Source organism: Sceloporus occidentalis, unplaced genomic scaffold, assembly GCF_023333645.1.
Source record: "Sceloporus occidentalis isolate IW3139 unplaced genomic scaffold, rSceOcc1.0.p SCAF_18, whole genome shotgun sequence".
Classification (NCBI taxonomy): Eukaryota; Metazoa; Chordata; class Lepidosauria; order Squamata; family Phrynosomatidae; genus Sceloporus; species Sceloporus occidentalis.
Window position 1 is genome coordinate 8,916,234 of NW_028316998.1, and position 13,738 is coordinate 8,929,971.

Genomic DNA, 13,738 nt, shown 5'->3' on the forward strand with positions numbered 1-13,738 from the left:
CAGAAGTTCATTTTACGGTCTTCTCCTTATTTTTATTCTTATACCTATGAAACCGTGTAGATAGATGGATCAAGAAGTACCAAGCACATTACTCCAAGGAAGAGTCATGTTAACACCAGTAATTCCAAAAAAGCCAATTTTCTAGGAGAAATCATAGAAAAGGCAACCGAGTTCTATAAAGTGTTCCTTTGTATTGGCAGGTCTACTTATGACATCATGTGTATCCTCTTGAAGCCAAAAAAAAATGTAGGCGTCCTTCTTAATGGGCTTCTGCCTAAACTGGTTTCTAGTGACGGCAACCTTATAAAATTGGCTTACATCATTATATATACAGATTTTATCTCCTCAGGCATAGTTTTACATTTTTATTTAGACCGTCTGTCCGATAAATATTTAAACATTATCAGCTATAAGTCAGTTGTGTCAGTGGTGACATTAATAATCAAAATGTAGTCATTAAATATTTCATTTATTTTATGATTTGTATATAAAAGAAATAGTATCCACAATAATTCCACATATTATGTTTTGTTCATATAGTTGGTAGCCAATGTTAGTGATTTCAGATGCCTTTTGCAATCCATGGCCATCCATCATAAATGTTTAAGCAGAAGGAATCAATCTCCATCGAAAGTCAAAAAAAGTCAATATTTGTTTTACGCAACTGTTACTTATTCCTAAATCGTTCGGAAGAGTGTTCCTGTGGGAAACATTTTGTACTGCTGCTTGCCCTTCTTGTTTTCATAATGTAAGCTAGCATGCCAGTGGCACTGTCTGTCTTGAATGTAGAGAACCCATTGGCAGAACATAAATGTGCAAACCCAGCGTCTGTGCATAAGTGCTGTCTGACTGAAGTCACCAAGAAGAAGCTGTCAAGAAACTAAACAGGCATCTCTTAAAGTGAAAGGGACTAGTAAAAATAAATCGCGGTTTATGCCACCGAAAAAAATAGCATTTAAAAATCTGCTCCCTATTTCCAAGCCCCTGTCTTTAAAACCTGTCCAGCTGCAGTTAAAGAAATTGGAAATTCCAGAGCTAGATTATATTTCATGCAAGGCTTTGATTGCAACAACAGTAGGTTTCTCGGGTCAAAGATCGTGTGAGTATTTATAATTCAGGTCAATTTTTGAAGCCCTTGTATGTGACCGTTATTGGCAACATTTCACAGTATCAGTAATTTAACTTCTAGTATTCCTGCTCATACAAACAAGACAGTGTGAGACAACTAGAACAGCAATCCTTGACTGCACCCACAAGAGAGCCATTTTATTGTAGCTTGTTGATTGTGTTTTTGGGAAAGACTCCCTGATGCCAGGCGTTGGTTCAGGAGAATACCCAACAACTCCAGGCATCTTAATGTAATCCCTATAATTAGTGTGTCATCTTTTGTGTTACAATTTGCTGAGGATATTATAAACCAACAGGTTGGAGGCCAGAACGTATAAGGAAACCCGCCTGTCTGAACCAGATCCCCTAAAGCTCCATAGGTTCAGTTACAAAGGAATCATGGTAAACAAATCATTTAATAGCTACAGCCCCAATCGGATTACCATGGAACAAGAATTTACTCCTGCAGTTTGCAGATATCTGACATTTAACAATATTAAATGACTTAATTTAATTAGTGTAATTGAGTTAGGGGGTCATGTTTATGAAGGAGCATTGCCCTCAGACTATTGCCCGTGCTCTAATAAGACAGCTGTGTTTAACACTTTGGTGTTAATTTAACAGAGGTGTAAACAGTACATCCTTATTAGAAGCCTTAAGTATTGCAGAAAAAATACAAAGAGAATTTGTCTTCTCTGTGACTGTGCGGTGGTCAGAAACACAGCTGTCATTGAAGCATCAATGGCTGACTTAGTCACATGATTGGTCTCTAGGTAAAAGTAATCCTTGGTGTTTACTTACATGAGAATCTAAGGATATGTTGACAGGAGCTATGTTGATCTATCGTTATGTCTGGCAGATGGCTGACGTGCCTAGCTGAACATTTTGACCCCTACATTTCTAAAATTAATTCTCTGTGTGGTGTATTCCTAAGTCCCACCAGAGCACCAGAGCAGCAAAGTAGCTTTACTGCTGCCATTTACTCGATGCCACCCTGATAGACGCACCAGCTGAATTTGGTGAAAAGTCTTGGCATACATGGCCTTTTTAGAAAGCCCAATGCAAGCTACGCACTGAGGCTTACCAATGTTGGCTTCATAGACACATAGTCATGCCCCAGCCCAGTAGAAACCCAAAATTCAGAAAAATGAATGAGCCTGATACAGACTTGAATTGCTCAAGGCATTTACACCGCAGTTTCAATCTCTTCTACCACTGTGGCCTGTGACATATTATTTGCCACATTTACACAGTGACTCACCGGGCGTATATATCCTCCACGTGTCATGTCATTCATAAACTGGGGAATTGTTCATGGGCCCATTCCTGATAGGTATAAATAAGCTTTATTTGATTGATGTTAAAATTTAGTTTATGTAGTAGTGAGGATTTTGGGCTTACAAAAACATGAAACATTTTTATATAGTTGTAACATGTTAATGGTCGTATCAAATATTACTTTGCAAGTTATAGCTGTTGTTAGAAACCATATGGAAGAAGGAATCCTTTTTTTTCTTTGAAGTGCACTGCAAATACACCTGTTTATTATACCGTGGTTACATATAATGCAGTTTTAGATTGTTTTCCTATTTTAATGCATCTAAAAAGAAAAATGGTTTTGTATTTCATACTTTGTCTACCAGAAGACTTAAACAATATAAAAAAGATGTTAGGGCAATGGAGGTCAGTGAACATTTGATGGTAGGGCACCCCAGGTTATTAGATTTTTATTATGATGCTTTAGAAGAAGAAGATGGGTTGGTATATGTTGACAGGAGCTATGTTGAGCTGTCAATAGATAGCTTGATCACAATCCTATTTGGTATCTTCTGCGTTAATTAAAGCATGCTTCTATTATCTCTTATGCCACAGAGCTGAACATGAGAGAGTCTGACGTCCGTCGAGTTTGTGACGAGTCAACCTGTAAATATGGAGGAGTGTGCAAAGAAGATGGGGATGTTCTGAAATGTGCCTGCCAGTTTCAGGTAAATTTAACCACTGCTAATTATTGTTCTAGCATGTTAAGCAAACAAACCTCAGACGTTAATTTTATTTTTTTATACTGAAATATAAACAATTAAGAATAATTTAAGATGCTTTTTCAGTTCCTGTGGCAATAGGATCCTACTGTAAATTAGCTTTATTATATAAATCTTGTCCTGATTAAAGATATCTGGCATTATATTTCATTAAAAAGGCATAGGCTTAGACCTGTGCTTAGAAATTTAAGCAGGATCAGCTATTTTGTGGCATTGCTATTATTGTTTATTTCACCAAAAGGCTTTGAACTTTTTGCTTTGCCAAATAACATTATTCATGGTTATATTATCCTTATCTTTTTTCCTTATTCTGTTTCCTTTCACCCGTCCAGATGTCTTTTTGAGAATTATGCAGGTGCATATAATTATAGTTATTTATTGCTTCAGTAGAAGGGAAATCACTCAGAGCTAAAACATCCAACTAAATCACAGCACACACCTCAACAGTAACTGAAAATCCCATACTATGGAGATTATATCAGATGTTAATTAGCTTTTTTGTTAAGCAACGCAAAATATTAAAGGCAACACATCGGACTTAAATGTATATGTAGTGAGATCACTGAATCACAATTATGCATAAACTTAACCTTCTATGACACTGAGCAATACAACAACAGAACAGATGGAAAAATTTTTAGATTATTTCACTTTATTTTACCAGAAATGTAACTACCCTATTTGGCATATATAAACTTACAGATGGGAATCAATTACAAAGTTTATAACCTCCTATCATGCAAGGAAGCGCTTTATAGGTGGTGGTCATTAACAGCTAAAAATTAAATGCGTCCCACAAAAAAATGACTGATAGGACAACCTCAACTCCAACCGGTTTAGCAGACTTCTGGATCAGTGCATTGCTGGACCTGGTCACAAGGTGGAAAGCACTGGGAGCATGTGAATGAACAATCCCTGTGCCTGTGGGTGTGCAAGCACTGTGACCCAAGACTAAGTAGCTACCATCACACTCCTTCTAGTTTTCGCTATACCAACTATGGTCCATTCTCCATATGGAGAAAGGGAAATTGAAATTTCCATACCCAAACACCAGTGTCCTTGCAAGGCTTGTGGAAGTAAGAGATGCCTATTGGATATTTATTCAAATGTCAATCACCAAACTTGGAGGTGACTATTCCTTTACATAAAATTTAGAGGTGGTCATTTGTAATCTGTGCACCACCAGTGTTCCCCAGTATGCCCAGTACTGCTAGCAAAGGATAATGGGAGGTGTGCAACACCAGCTGGTAGGTGGCAAGTTCTGTGGCTTGGAATATAGAACTTTTTAAGTGTTGGTGCTAGAAATGACCATGCATTTAAAGCCCACATAACACTTTACTGACGCTAGAACATAATGTACCTAGTATTGGGATATTTGCATTTAAATTGTATCGGTTCTCCAAATTGGATTTTTTACAAGGACATGGAGGTTCCTCGATCTTCAAGCTGCAACAACCTTATCTGATAGCAAGCAAGCACTAAATTGCAGAAATATATTTTAACTCCTTTACTTACTGATTTGACAATCATTGATTTCTACATTCACTTTTCAGTGCCAGACCAATTATGTCCCAGTTTGTGGATCGAATGGAGACACTTACCAAAATGAATGCTTTCTGAGGCTGTCTGCCTGTAAACAGCAGAAGGATATAACAGTGGTGGCAAGAGGACCTTGCTTCTCTGGTAAGAATTTTAAGATAAGGAACCCTACATTTGAATCTGAGTTCTAGGATGTAAAACAAGAAGCATTAGGGCTTTCATGTCAAATAAATCACAGCTATTGAAAAAAAAGCATTGGCTTATATTGACAAAACCTGCCATGAATTTTGAGTACTCAATTATACTAAATTAAATAAGGGCCACTGGACAGAGCATGAATACTAAGTCTTCAGTTAGAAACAGAATTTCATGGCAGTTCAGAACCTTGCCAATCAGAATTTTGCCAATCCAGTCTGTCCATTCTTCTTGCTGTAACTCAAACTCAAACCTTAATTGGCCTTGGTCTTGTCTTCCATTCCGGATAACCATATGCCTATTCCATGCATGTTTAAATTCATTCTCTATCCTTTCTGATGGGAGCCTGTTCCATTTATCTACAACCCCTTTCAGTAAAGTAAAACTTTCTTACATTACATTACTGTTAGGGGAAATAAATGTCTATGTGATAGTAAAACTGCCACGTTAATTAAATGGATTAGATAACAAATAGACAGAATTAGACTAAGAACACTGCATTTGTAATGCATACTAAGTATTATAATTATAATATTATTATTATTATGATTATTATTGTTGTTTTTATATAGCGCCAACAAGTTACTCAGCCCTTCCTACAGTACATATGTTCAAAGGGTTTGACAAAACTAGACTAGACAGACTAGACAGATTAGTTAACTAAAGCCCTGATTGCAAGTTTACAGTCTAGAAGATTAATACCAGTTATTGAATAGGGTAATGCATGCTAAGCACTAAATTAATGCTAGTTACGGAATATGTGATGCATGCCAAGAATTACATTTCATGCAAGGTACTAAATGGCTAAAGCATGCTAAGCATTAGATAAACTCTAGGTGAATGCTATGTACGTAAACGGTAATTCATGCTAGGCATTGAAAGGGTGATTCATGCTGAGAAGTACATTAAGAATACTGAATGGAGTAATGTATGCTAACTAGTATGTTATGAGTACTGAATGGGCAATAAGCGCAGAGCCTTAGATAAGGGGTACTGAATTAATTAATAATTAACACAAAACCATAGGATAACACTGCATTACTGTATGGCTTGACCGAGCCCTGCTTTTCTTCTTATAACAGCCATATAGGCTCACTAGTAGACTTTGGAGCTAGAATGAATTTTAATATTTATTTCCCACCGTTTTGTTGAACATCTTGTAAAAAGTTACTTTGGATGAAATATTATTAGTTACTATCTGCACCTTTTTTGTATAGATACTGTACCCTGTACCCAGTATTGTTTTTTGTAATGTACACAATATATACGGTATATATATATATATATATATTAGACTTGTGCATTCGTCTGCGGGCGAACATGGAAACGAACACGAAGAGTGCATTTTCGTGTTCGTTCCGAAGACACGCCGAAGAGAAGACGGCGGCGGTAAAACGTAGGCGAAGACGAAGACACACACCACGAAGATCTTCGTGATTGTCTTCGTCTACCATTCTCCCCCCCTCTTCTAACTTACCTTGTCTTCGCGGCTTTGCGGCAGTTCCCGGAAGTGGAAATCCGCAGGTTCGCCATCACGGGTTACAGGGCAGTGCGAATGAGCCTATTGGTCGCCTACAGGGACCTCCTCTGGCATCAACCAATTGGAAGACCCTGCAGGTGACCAATAGGCTCACTCGCACGGTCTTTGTAACCCCTGACAGCGAACCTATGGATTTCCGCTCCTGTTAAGCCCTTCGATATCTAACACACAGCGTTATCTAACACAGCATCGAAGGAGTTAACGGGAGCGGAAATCCATAGGTTAAAGGGCCGTGCAAGCGACCAATAGATTCACTTGCACGGCCCCTTAACCCTTTAAAAAACTAAGTTAACCCCTAACTAATTGAACAGGGAGAGAGACCAGTGGGATCTGCCGGGTAAGTTGCAGCATTGAGGTTTTAAAACCCCAATGCTGCAACTTACCCTGCCGATGCCACTGATCTCCCTCCCTGTTCAATTAGTTAAATGTCCGTACGAGCGACTTTATTGTTCGCTCGTACGGACATTTAATTAATTAAACAGGGAGGGAGACCAGTGGGATGTGCCGGGTAAGTTGCAGCATTGGGGTTTTAAAACCCCAATGCTGCAACTTACCCTGCAGATGCCACTGGTCTCCCTCCCTGTTCAATTAGTTAAAGACCAGTGGCATCTGCAGGGCAAGTTGCAGCATTGGGGTTTTAAAACCTCAATGCTGCAACTTACCCTGCCGATGCCACTGGTCTCCCTCCCTGTTCCATTAGTTACATGTCCATACGAGCAACTTTATTGTTTGCTCGTATGGACATTTAATTAATTGAACAGGGAGGGAGACCAGTGGGATGTGCCGGGTAAGTTGCAGCATTGGGGTTTTAAAAGTCTGCACGAGCGACCAACAGAGTGGCTCGTGCAGACTTTTAAAACCCCAATGCTGCAACTTACCCGGCACATCCCACTGGTCTCCCTGTTCTATCAGTTAAATGTCCGAACGACTTTATTGGTCGCTCGTACGGACATTTAACTGATAGAACAGGGAGACCAGTGGGATGTGCCGGGTAAGTTACAGCACCAGGACCCTAAAAGTCTGTACGAGCGACCAACAGAGTCGCTCGTACAGACTTTTAAAATCCCAATGCTGCAACTTACCCGGCAGATCCCACTGGTCTCCCTGTTCTATCAGTTAATAAATGATAGAACAGGGAGACCAGCGGGATCTGCCGGACAATTACGGCACCAGTCTGTACGAGCGACCCTATTGGTCGCCAGCAGGGGGCTCGTCTGCCATCAACCAATGGCAGACGAGCCCCCTGCTGACGACCAATAGAGTTGTTCATACGGACATTTAAACTCCTGGCGCCAGAGCGGCTTTAACCCCGTTTTAACCCCTTAACCAGGGAAAACGAAGAAAACCCGAACACGAAGAATGTCCGCGAATATTCGCCCAAAGAGAAGACGGGACCAGGCGAATATTCGCGGAATACGAAGTTTTTTTTTTTGCCGAAGACGAGCACGAAGACGAACACTAAGAGCCCCCTGGTGCCCAAGTCTAATATATATATATATATATATATATATATATATATATATATATATATATATACTTGAAAAACAATATATCAACTTGAAACCTGTTTTCATAAAAACATTATCTTGCTCATATTAAAAAAAGGTTTAAAATAATGTTTTTACTAGGTTTATGAAGTCAAATGTTTTTTTCAGACTGGATTGAAAATGTAATCTAAATTGATTTTGAGATATTACACTTGCATCAAATTACATTATCCTAATTAAATAAGACACGCATTCTGCTACATCCAATTCTTTGTTATGAAATGAGTAAAAACTGAGGTAAATATTACACTAATTGTCCGTTAACGACTTGAAGGTGGCATTAAACACCTGCTCTTCTCTCATAATTCTAACACGAAGCTCTGTGATGCTAATTATGTTATGGGCATATGGGGGTTTTGTGAGAACCCAAATACTCTTTCTTGCGTTCTGCACCATTTATAAAATATAGTTTGCTTGGAATACTTTTAACAGTAAGAAGGATGTGATGCAATATGGGAGACGCATTTCAAGAAACAGGAAGTAGACATGTAAACACAATGTTAACGGTCTCTCATGTCTAATGCAGTTTTGCTTAGACCCATTGATTAAACATTTAACAGCTACATTCTATGCACTGATTACGACACTATTTTTATTGTGATGTGGAATAGTGTTTTAAAACACTGAGTTTATTGGGGTTTATGCTTGAAAGCGTTCATAGAATGTTTGTCTGAGAAACAGTATGGGAATTAGCCAGAACAGCCTGCACATTGCATTAAGCTAGGTTTATTTTTGCACTAAGCTAAATTTTGTTATAAATCACTCACAAAACAATATCTGGTGATGAAGAGAATGAAAAAATCTTTATAGAGGTCAGATGAGCTGAACAGAGTGGCTTTACTGCAGTCTACTTTCCAATAAAGAACATTAAAGAGTTGGCCTGTGATTAGGTACATTGGTATTCCTAACATGGCTCCCTTGTTTAAAGATTAGCTGCATCTGGAGAAAGTTGGACGAAAACAATTATCCCAAGGACAGAGGAAAATACACGGTAACAGAAAAATACTGATGGGTTATGAAAGGCATGAGTTTGGTTCTAAGTCCATTGATGTTTCAGCAAGAGATGCAATGCATGTTGCGTCAGGTTTGAAGAAATGCTTATTTTAACATTTCAGACAATACCTACCAGCAATTCGGAAGGTCAGCAAAGAGGGACAAAGAAACAAATGCAGGGTATATGTGTCATGATAAACGTACATCTCTTAAAATGTTTTGTTAAAATGACAGATCTAATAAGATTTAGCTGCTTAGTATACAAAAGAGACAGCGATGGGACAGCACCTTTAACATAGAAAAGTGTAACAGTGAATTGATAATTCCAATCCCTTGAAAAAACTATTGGCATAGCCAAGTGAATGCATGAAATAAATGAAAACATGCCTCTCATTGCCTATGGAATTGGGACAGGAAAGCCATCCATTGTGGTAGAAATTGTTGGAGAAGTATCCCAATTAAAAAAAGGCCAAGGATAATTGAAATGCACAGCATTGTAAGGTCTTCATGGTCTCATTTGTTTCTTGCATTGTATTGGTGACCACATACAACACAAAGGGTTTACTTAATAAGCTAAAAGTTTGCTGTTAGTTGGCAATGAATCCAATTATGCCCTTACGAAAAAATTACTGCAGTTTTTCTGAAGTAATACTGCAGTTTTTTGGACATGAAAAAACTGGAATACTGCACTTTTACTGCAGTATTACTGTACATTTACTGCAGTTTTACTGCATTTGTACTTCACTGTACTGCAGTTGTACTGCAGTATTGCTGCACATTTACTGCACTTTTTTTTTTATATTGCAAACCTACAGTTGTACTTCAATGTACTGCAGCTTTATTGCATTTGTACTTCCGTACAAAAATAACTGCAGTGAAACTGCAGTACAGTGAAGTACAAATGCAGTAAATGTGCAGTAAACGTGCAGTAATACTGCAGTAAAAGTGCAGTATTGCAGTTTTTTCATGTCCAAAAAACTGCAGTATTACTTCAGAAAAACTGCAGTAATTTTTTCGTAAGGGATATGGTGACCCAAATGTGGGATCTACTCTTGCAAGATTTTGTGCAATGCATTAATAAGAGAAATGTCTCAAGGTATAATCCCATTAAGTAAACTATGCATCTTGGAGGTGCTGACTATAGAATCCCCCCATACATGTGCAGTTAAATGGGCAAGCATTCGCAATTTCATTAACTACATGAAACCAGACAAACTTCCTTCTGTCTCAGCCAGACGTAAATACTTTTCCTCTGACTTGTCTTGTGATGGATATGTGATAATTTGGTAATATGTTAATTTGATGGTTTTATATGTAAAATGCAACATAGCCATCCCCACACTCCAATGGAACAATATATCAGAAAGGCCTTTAAGACGTGTTGGTTAAATCTATGCAATATGTAACGTTGGGATGATATACCACACGGTTGTTTGGAAATTAACAAGGATAATTAGAAAATTGGCTTCTGTTTATGAGTGTATAACAGTTCTTGATAAATGAAGCACAAAGCTTTTTAACCCACTGGGCCTATTTTTCATATGTTCTTTGAGAATAAGGGAAATTAAAAAAGTCTAGTTGGACCTGGTCCCAGGACTTTGGCAAACATGGCTTATTACAGTTTCATATGATTACGCTGTACTGCTGCTAACAAATTAGACATTGCAAGTCCCTGTTTGGTAGAATACAATGGTTACAACAATACAATACAACAAAATATGTAGATTAAAAGAAGAAATGCATTTACCAAATATATCATAGACGGGTCTAATAGATCTTGGTGCTTTAAAGAAACACTTTGTTGATCCCCATTCGATCTCTAAACAAGTAGTGTTTCACTTACATGTACCACTTGTTTAGATGGCGTTTTCATAAATTTGTAATTAATCCATATATTTGATACAAAGATGCCATTGTAAAATATATACATTTGTGTCACTCAGTAGTAGTATAGTAGTGTAGTAGTAGTGTAGTATTAGAAAGTGTAGCAGAGTCATACATTCAGTTCCCTTGGCCTGCCTTTTTGGCACCTGATGCGGTTCCCTTGGCTTGCCTTTTGGGCACCCGATGCAGTTCCCTTGGCTTGCCTTTTGGGCACCTGATGCAGTTCCCTTGGGTTGGCTTTTGGTTGCCTGATGCAGTTCCCTTGACTTGCCTTCTGGGTGCCTGATGCAGTTCCCTTGACTTGCCTTCTGGGTGCCTGATGCAGTTCCCTTGACTTGCCTTCTGGGTGCCTGATGCAGTTCCCTTGACTTGCCTTCTGGGTGCCTGATGCAGTTCCCTTGACTTGCCTTCTGGGTGCCTGATGCAGTTCCCTTGACTTGCCTTCTGGGTGCCTGATGCAGTTCCCTTGACTTGCCTTCTGGGTGCCTGATGCAGTTCCCTTGACTTGCCTTTTGGGTGCCTGATGCACTTCCCTTGGGTTGCCTTTTGGGTGCCTGATACAGTTCCCTCAGCTTGCCTTTTGGGTACCTGATGCAGTTCCTTCAGCTTGCCTTTTGGGTACCTGATGCAGTTCCCTCAGGTTGCCTTTTGGGAGCCTGAGGCAGTTCCCCCGGCTTGCCTTTTGGGTAATTGATGCCAACCCTTACTTTTCGGGTGCCTGATGCACCTCCATTGACTTGCCTTTTATGTGACTATATTCTTCAGTAGTAATGCTTGCTATTCCAAGTCGTCTAAATGGTAGTTGTCCAAAATATTTTATCAGGACATAAGTCTTTTTTTTACATTCCCCTGCACCATCAACCTTTTGCAGTTGAAACAACCTGATACATTTTTGTTGGGCTATTAAATCCGTAGAAAATATTGTCTCTTGTAAAACTAAAGCTGATGAGTTTCAAGTGGGTTTTTTTTTACTCAAGCTGCCCATAGAGACACTAGGGATCAGTCTCATTTAGTCTTATGCTTACAAGTTATCTACCTACTTATTATGTATCATTTCAAAGTTCCTGTATTATATTACAGTACATTTTTAAATATTACAGTACAGTATTGTATTCTTTTATTATTTTAGGCTGTTTCTTGCATTCTTCTTTTTCACAGTTCAGCAAACAGATCAAAATTGGAGATGTTTCCCACTAAACATTTGTTATTAGCAATTCATAATGCCACTGAGGTGATTAAGCAATAACCACCATCTACCGGTATGGCATGTGGCCAGTAAAATACAGAAGAAACTGCATGAACTTGCATTCCGTTTGTCTAGATAAGCAGCTTTAGAAACCAATACAATCATAGTTCATAAGGTTGAAAAAAGACCAAAGTCCATCAAGTTCAACCTATATACATATTGTGTCCCTACTGTGTTGATCCAGAGGAAGGCAAAAAACCCTTATGAAGCAGATGCCAATTGCCCCATACCAGGGGGAAAATTCCTTCCCGACTCCAAATATGGCAATCAGAATAAATCCCTGGATCAACGTTCTGTCCCTATTAATCTAATATCCATAACTTGTAATATTATTGCTTTCAAGAAACACGTCCAGGCTCCTTTTGAACTCTTTTATTGAGTTTACCATCACCACTTCCTCTGGCAGAGAGTTCCATAATCTCACCGCTCTTACTGTAAAGAACCCCCGTCTGTGCTGGTGTAGAAACCTTCTTTCCTCCAGCCGTAGAGGATGTCCCCTTGTTATAGATACAGTCCTGGGTATAAATAGGTCCTGGGAGTGATCTCTGTACTGTCCCCTTATATATTTATACATAGTTATTAAGTCCCCCCTAAGCCGTCTTTTTTCCAAACTAAATAACCCCAATTCTGATAATCTTTCTGGGTACTGTAGTCCTCCCATTCCCCTTATTACTCTGGTTGCCCGTCTTTGAACCCTCTCCAGCTCCACTATATCTTTCTTGTACACTGGTGCCCAGTACTGTACACAGTATTCCATGTGTGGTCTGACTAGTGACTTGTACAGGGGTAGAATTATTTCCTTGTCGTGGGCATCTATGCCCCTTTTGATGCACCCCATGATTTTATTTGCCTTAGCAGCAGCTGCCTGACACTGGTCGCTACAGGTAAATTTACTGTTAACTAAAACTCCTAAGTCCTTTTCCATGTCAGTCGTCCCCAGTGTTTTCCCATTTAATACATATTCCCAGCCTGGATTTTTCTTCCCCATGTGCATAACCTTACATTTATCTGTGTTGAACCTCATCTGCCACATCCCAGCCCAAGCCTCCAACCTATGCAGATCCATTTGTAATCGTGCGCTGTCCTCTATTGTGTTAACCACGTTACAGAGCTTAGTATCGTCTGCAAAGATTGATACTTTACTATGCAATCCCTCTACAAGGTCATTAATAAATATATTAAAAAGAATAGGACCCAAAACTGACCCCTGTGGTACCCCACTAGCAACAGTCACCCACTCAGAGTATGTACCATTAATAACCACCCTCTGTTTCCTATCACTGAGCCAGTTACTTACCCACATACACACATTCTCCCCCAGCCCAAGCATTCTCATTTTATGTACGAGCCTTTTATGTGGCACCGTATCAAATGCTTTGGAAAAATCAAGATATACGACATCCAGCGATTCACCCCGATCCAGTCTTGAGCTCACCTCCTCATAAAAGCTGATCAGGTTAGTTTGACAGGACCGATCCCTTGTAAACCCATGCTGATATGGAGTCATACACTTATTTTCATTGAGATACTCCAAAATAGCATCTCTTAGGAAACCCTCAAACAGTTTACACACAACAGAAGTTAAACTAACAGGCCTATAATTCCCCGGGTCACTTTTTGTCCCCTTTTTGAATATTGGCACAACATT

At 39.1% G+C, this 13,738-nt stretch overlaps 1 protein-coding gene across 1 annotated transcript in view; it reads left to right on the forward strand.

Annotated features, from left to right (window-relative positions):
* LOC149302580 (tomoregulin-1-like) overlaps positions 1–13,738 on the forward strand; it is an 80,577-nt gene that overhangs the window by 32,655 nt on the left and 34,184 nt on the right. Inside the window, exons 2-3 of the mRNA XM_089482288.1 lie at positions 2,980–3,092; positions 4,700–4,829. Coding sequence (XP_089338414.1) covers positions 2,980–3,092; positions 4,700–4,829 — 243 coding nt within the window. The remainder of the gene's footprint in view (positions 1–2,979; positions 3,093–4,699; positions 4,830–13,738) is intronic.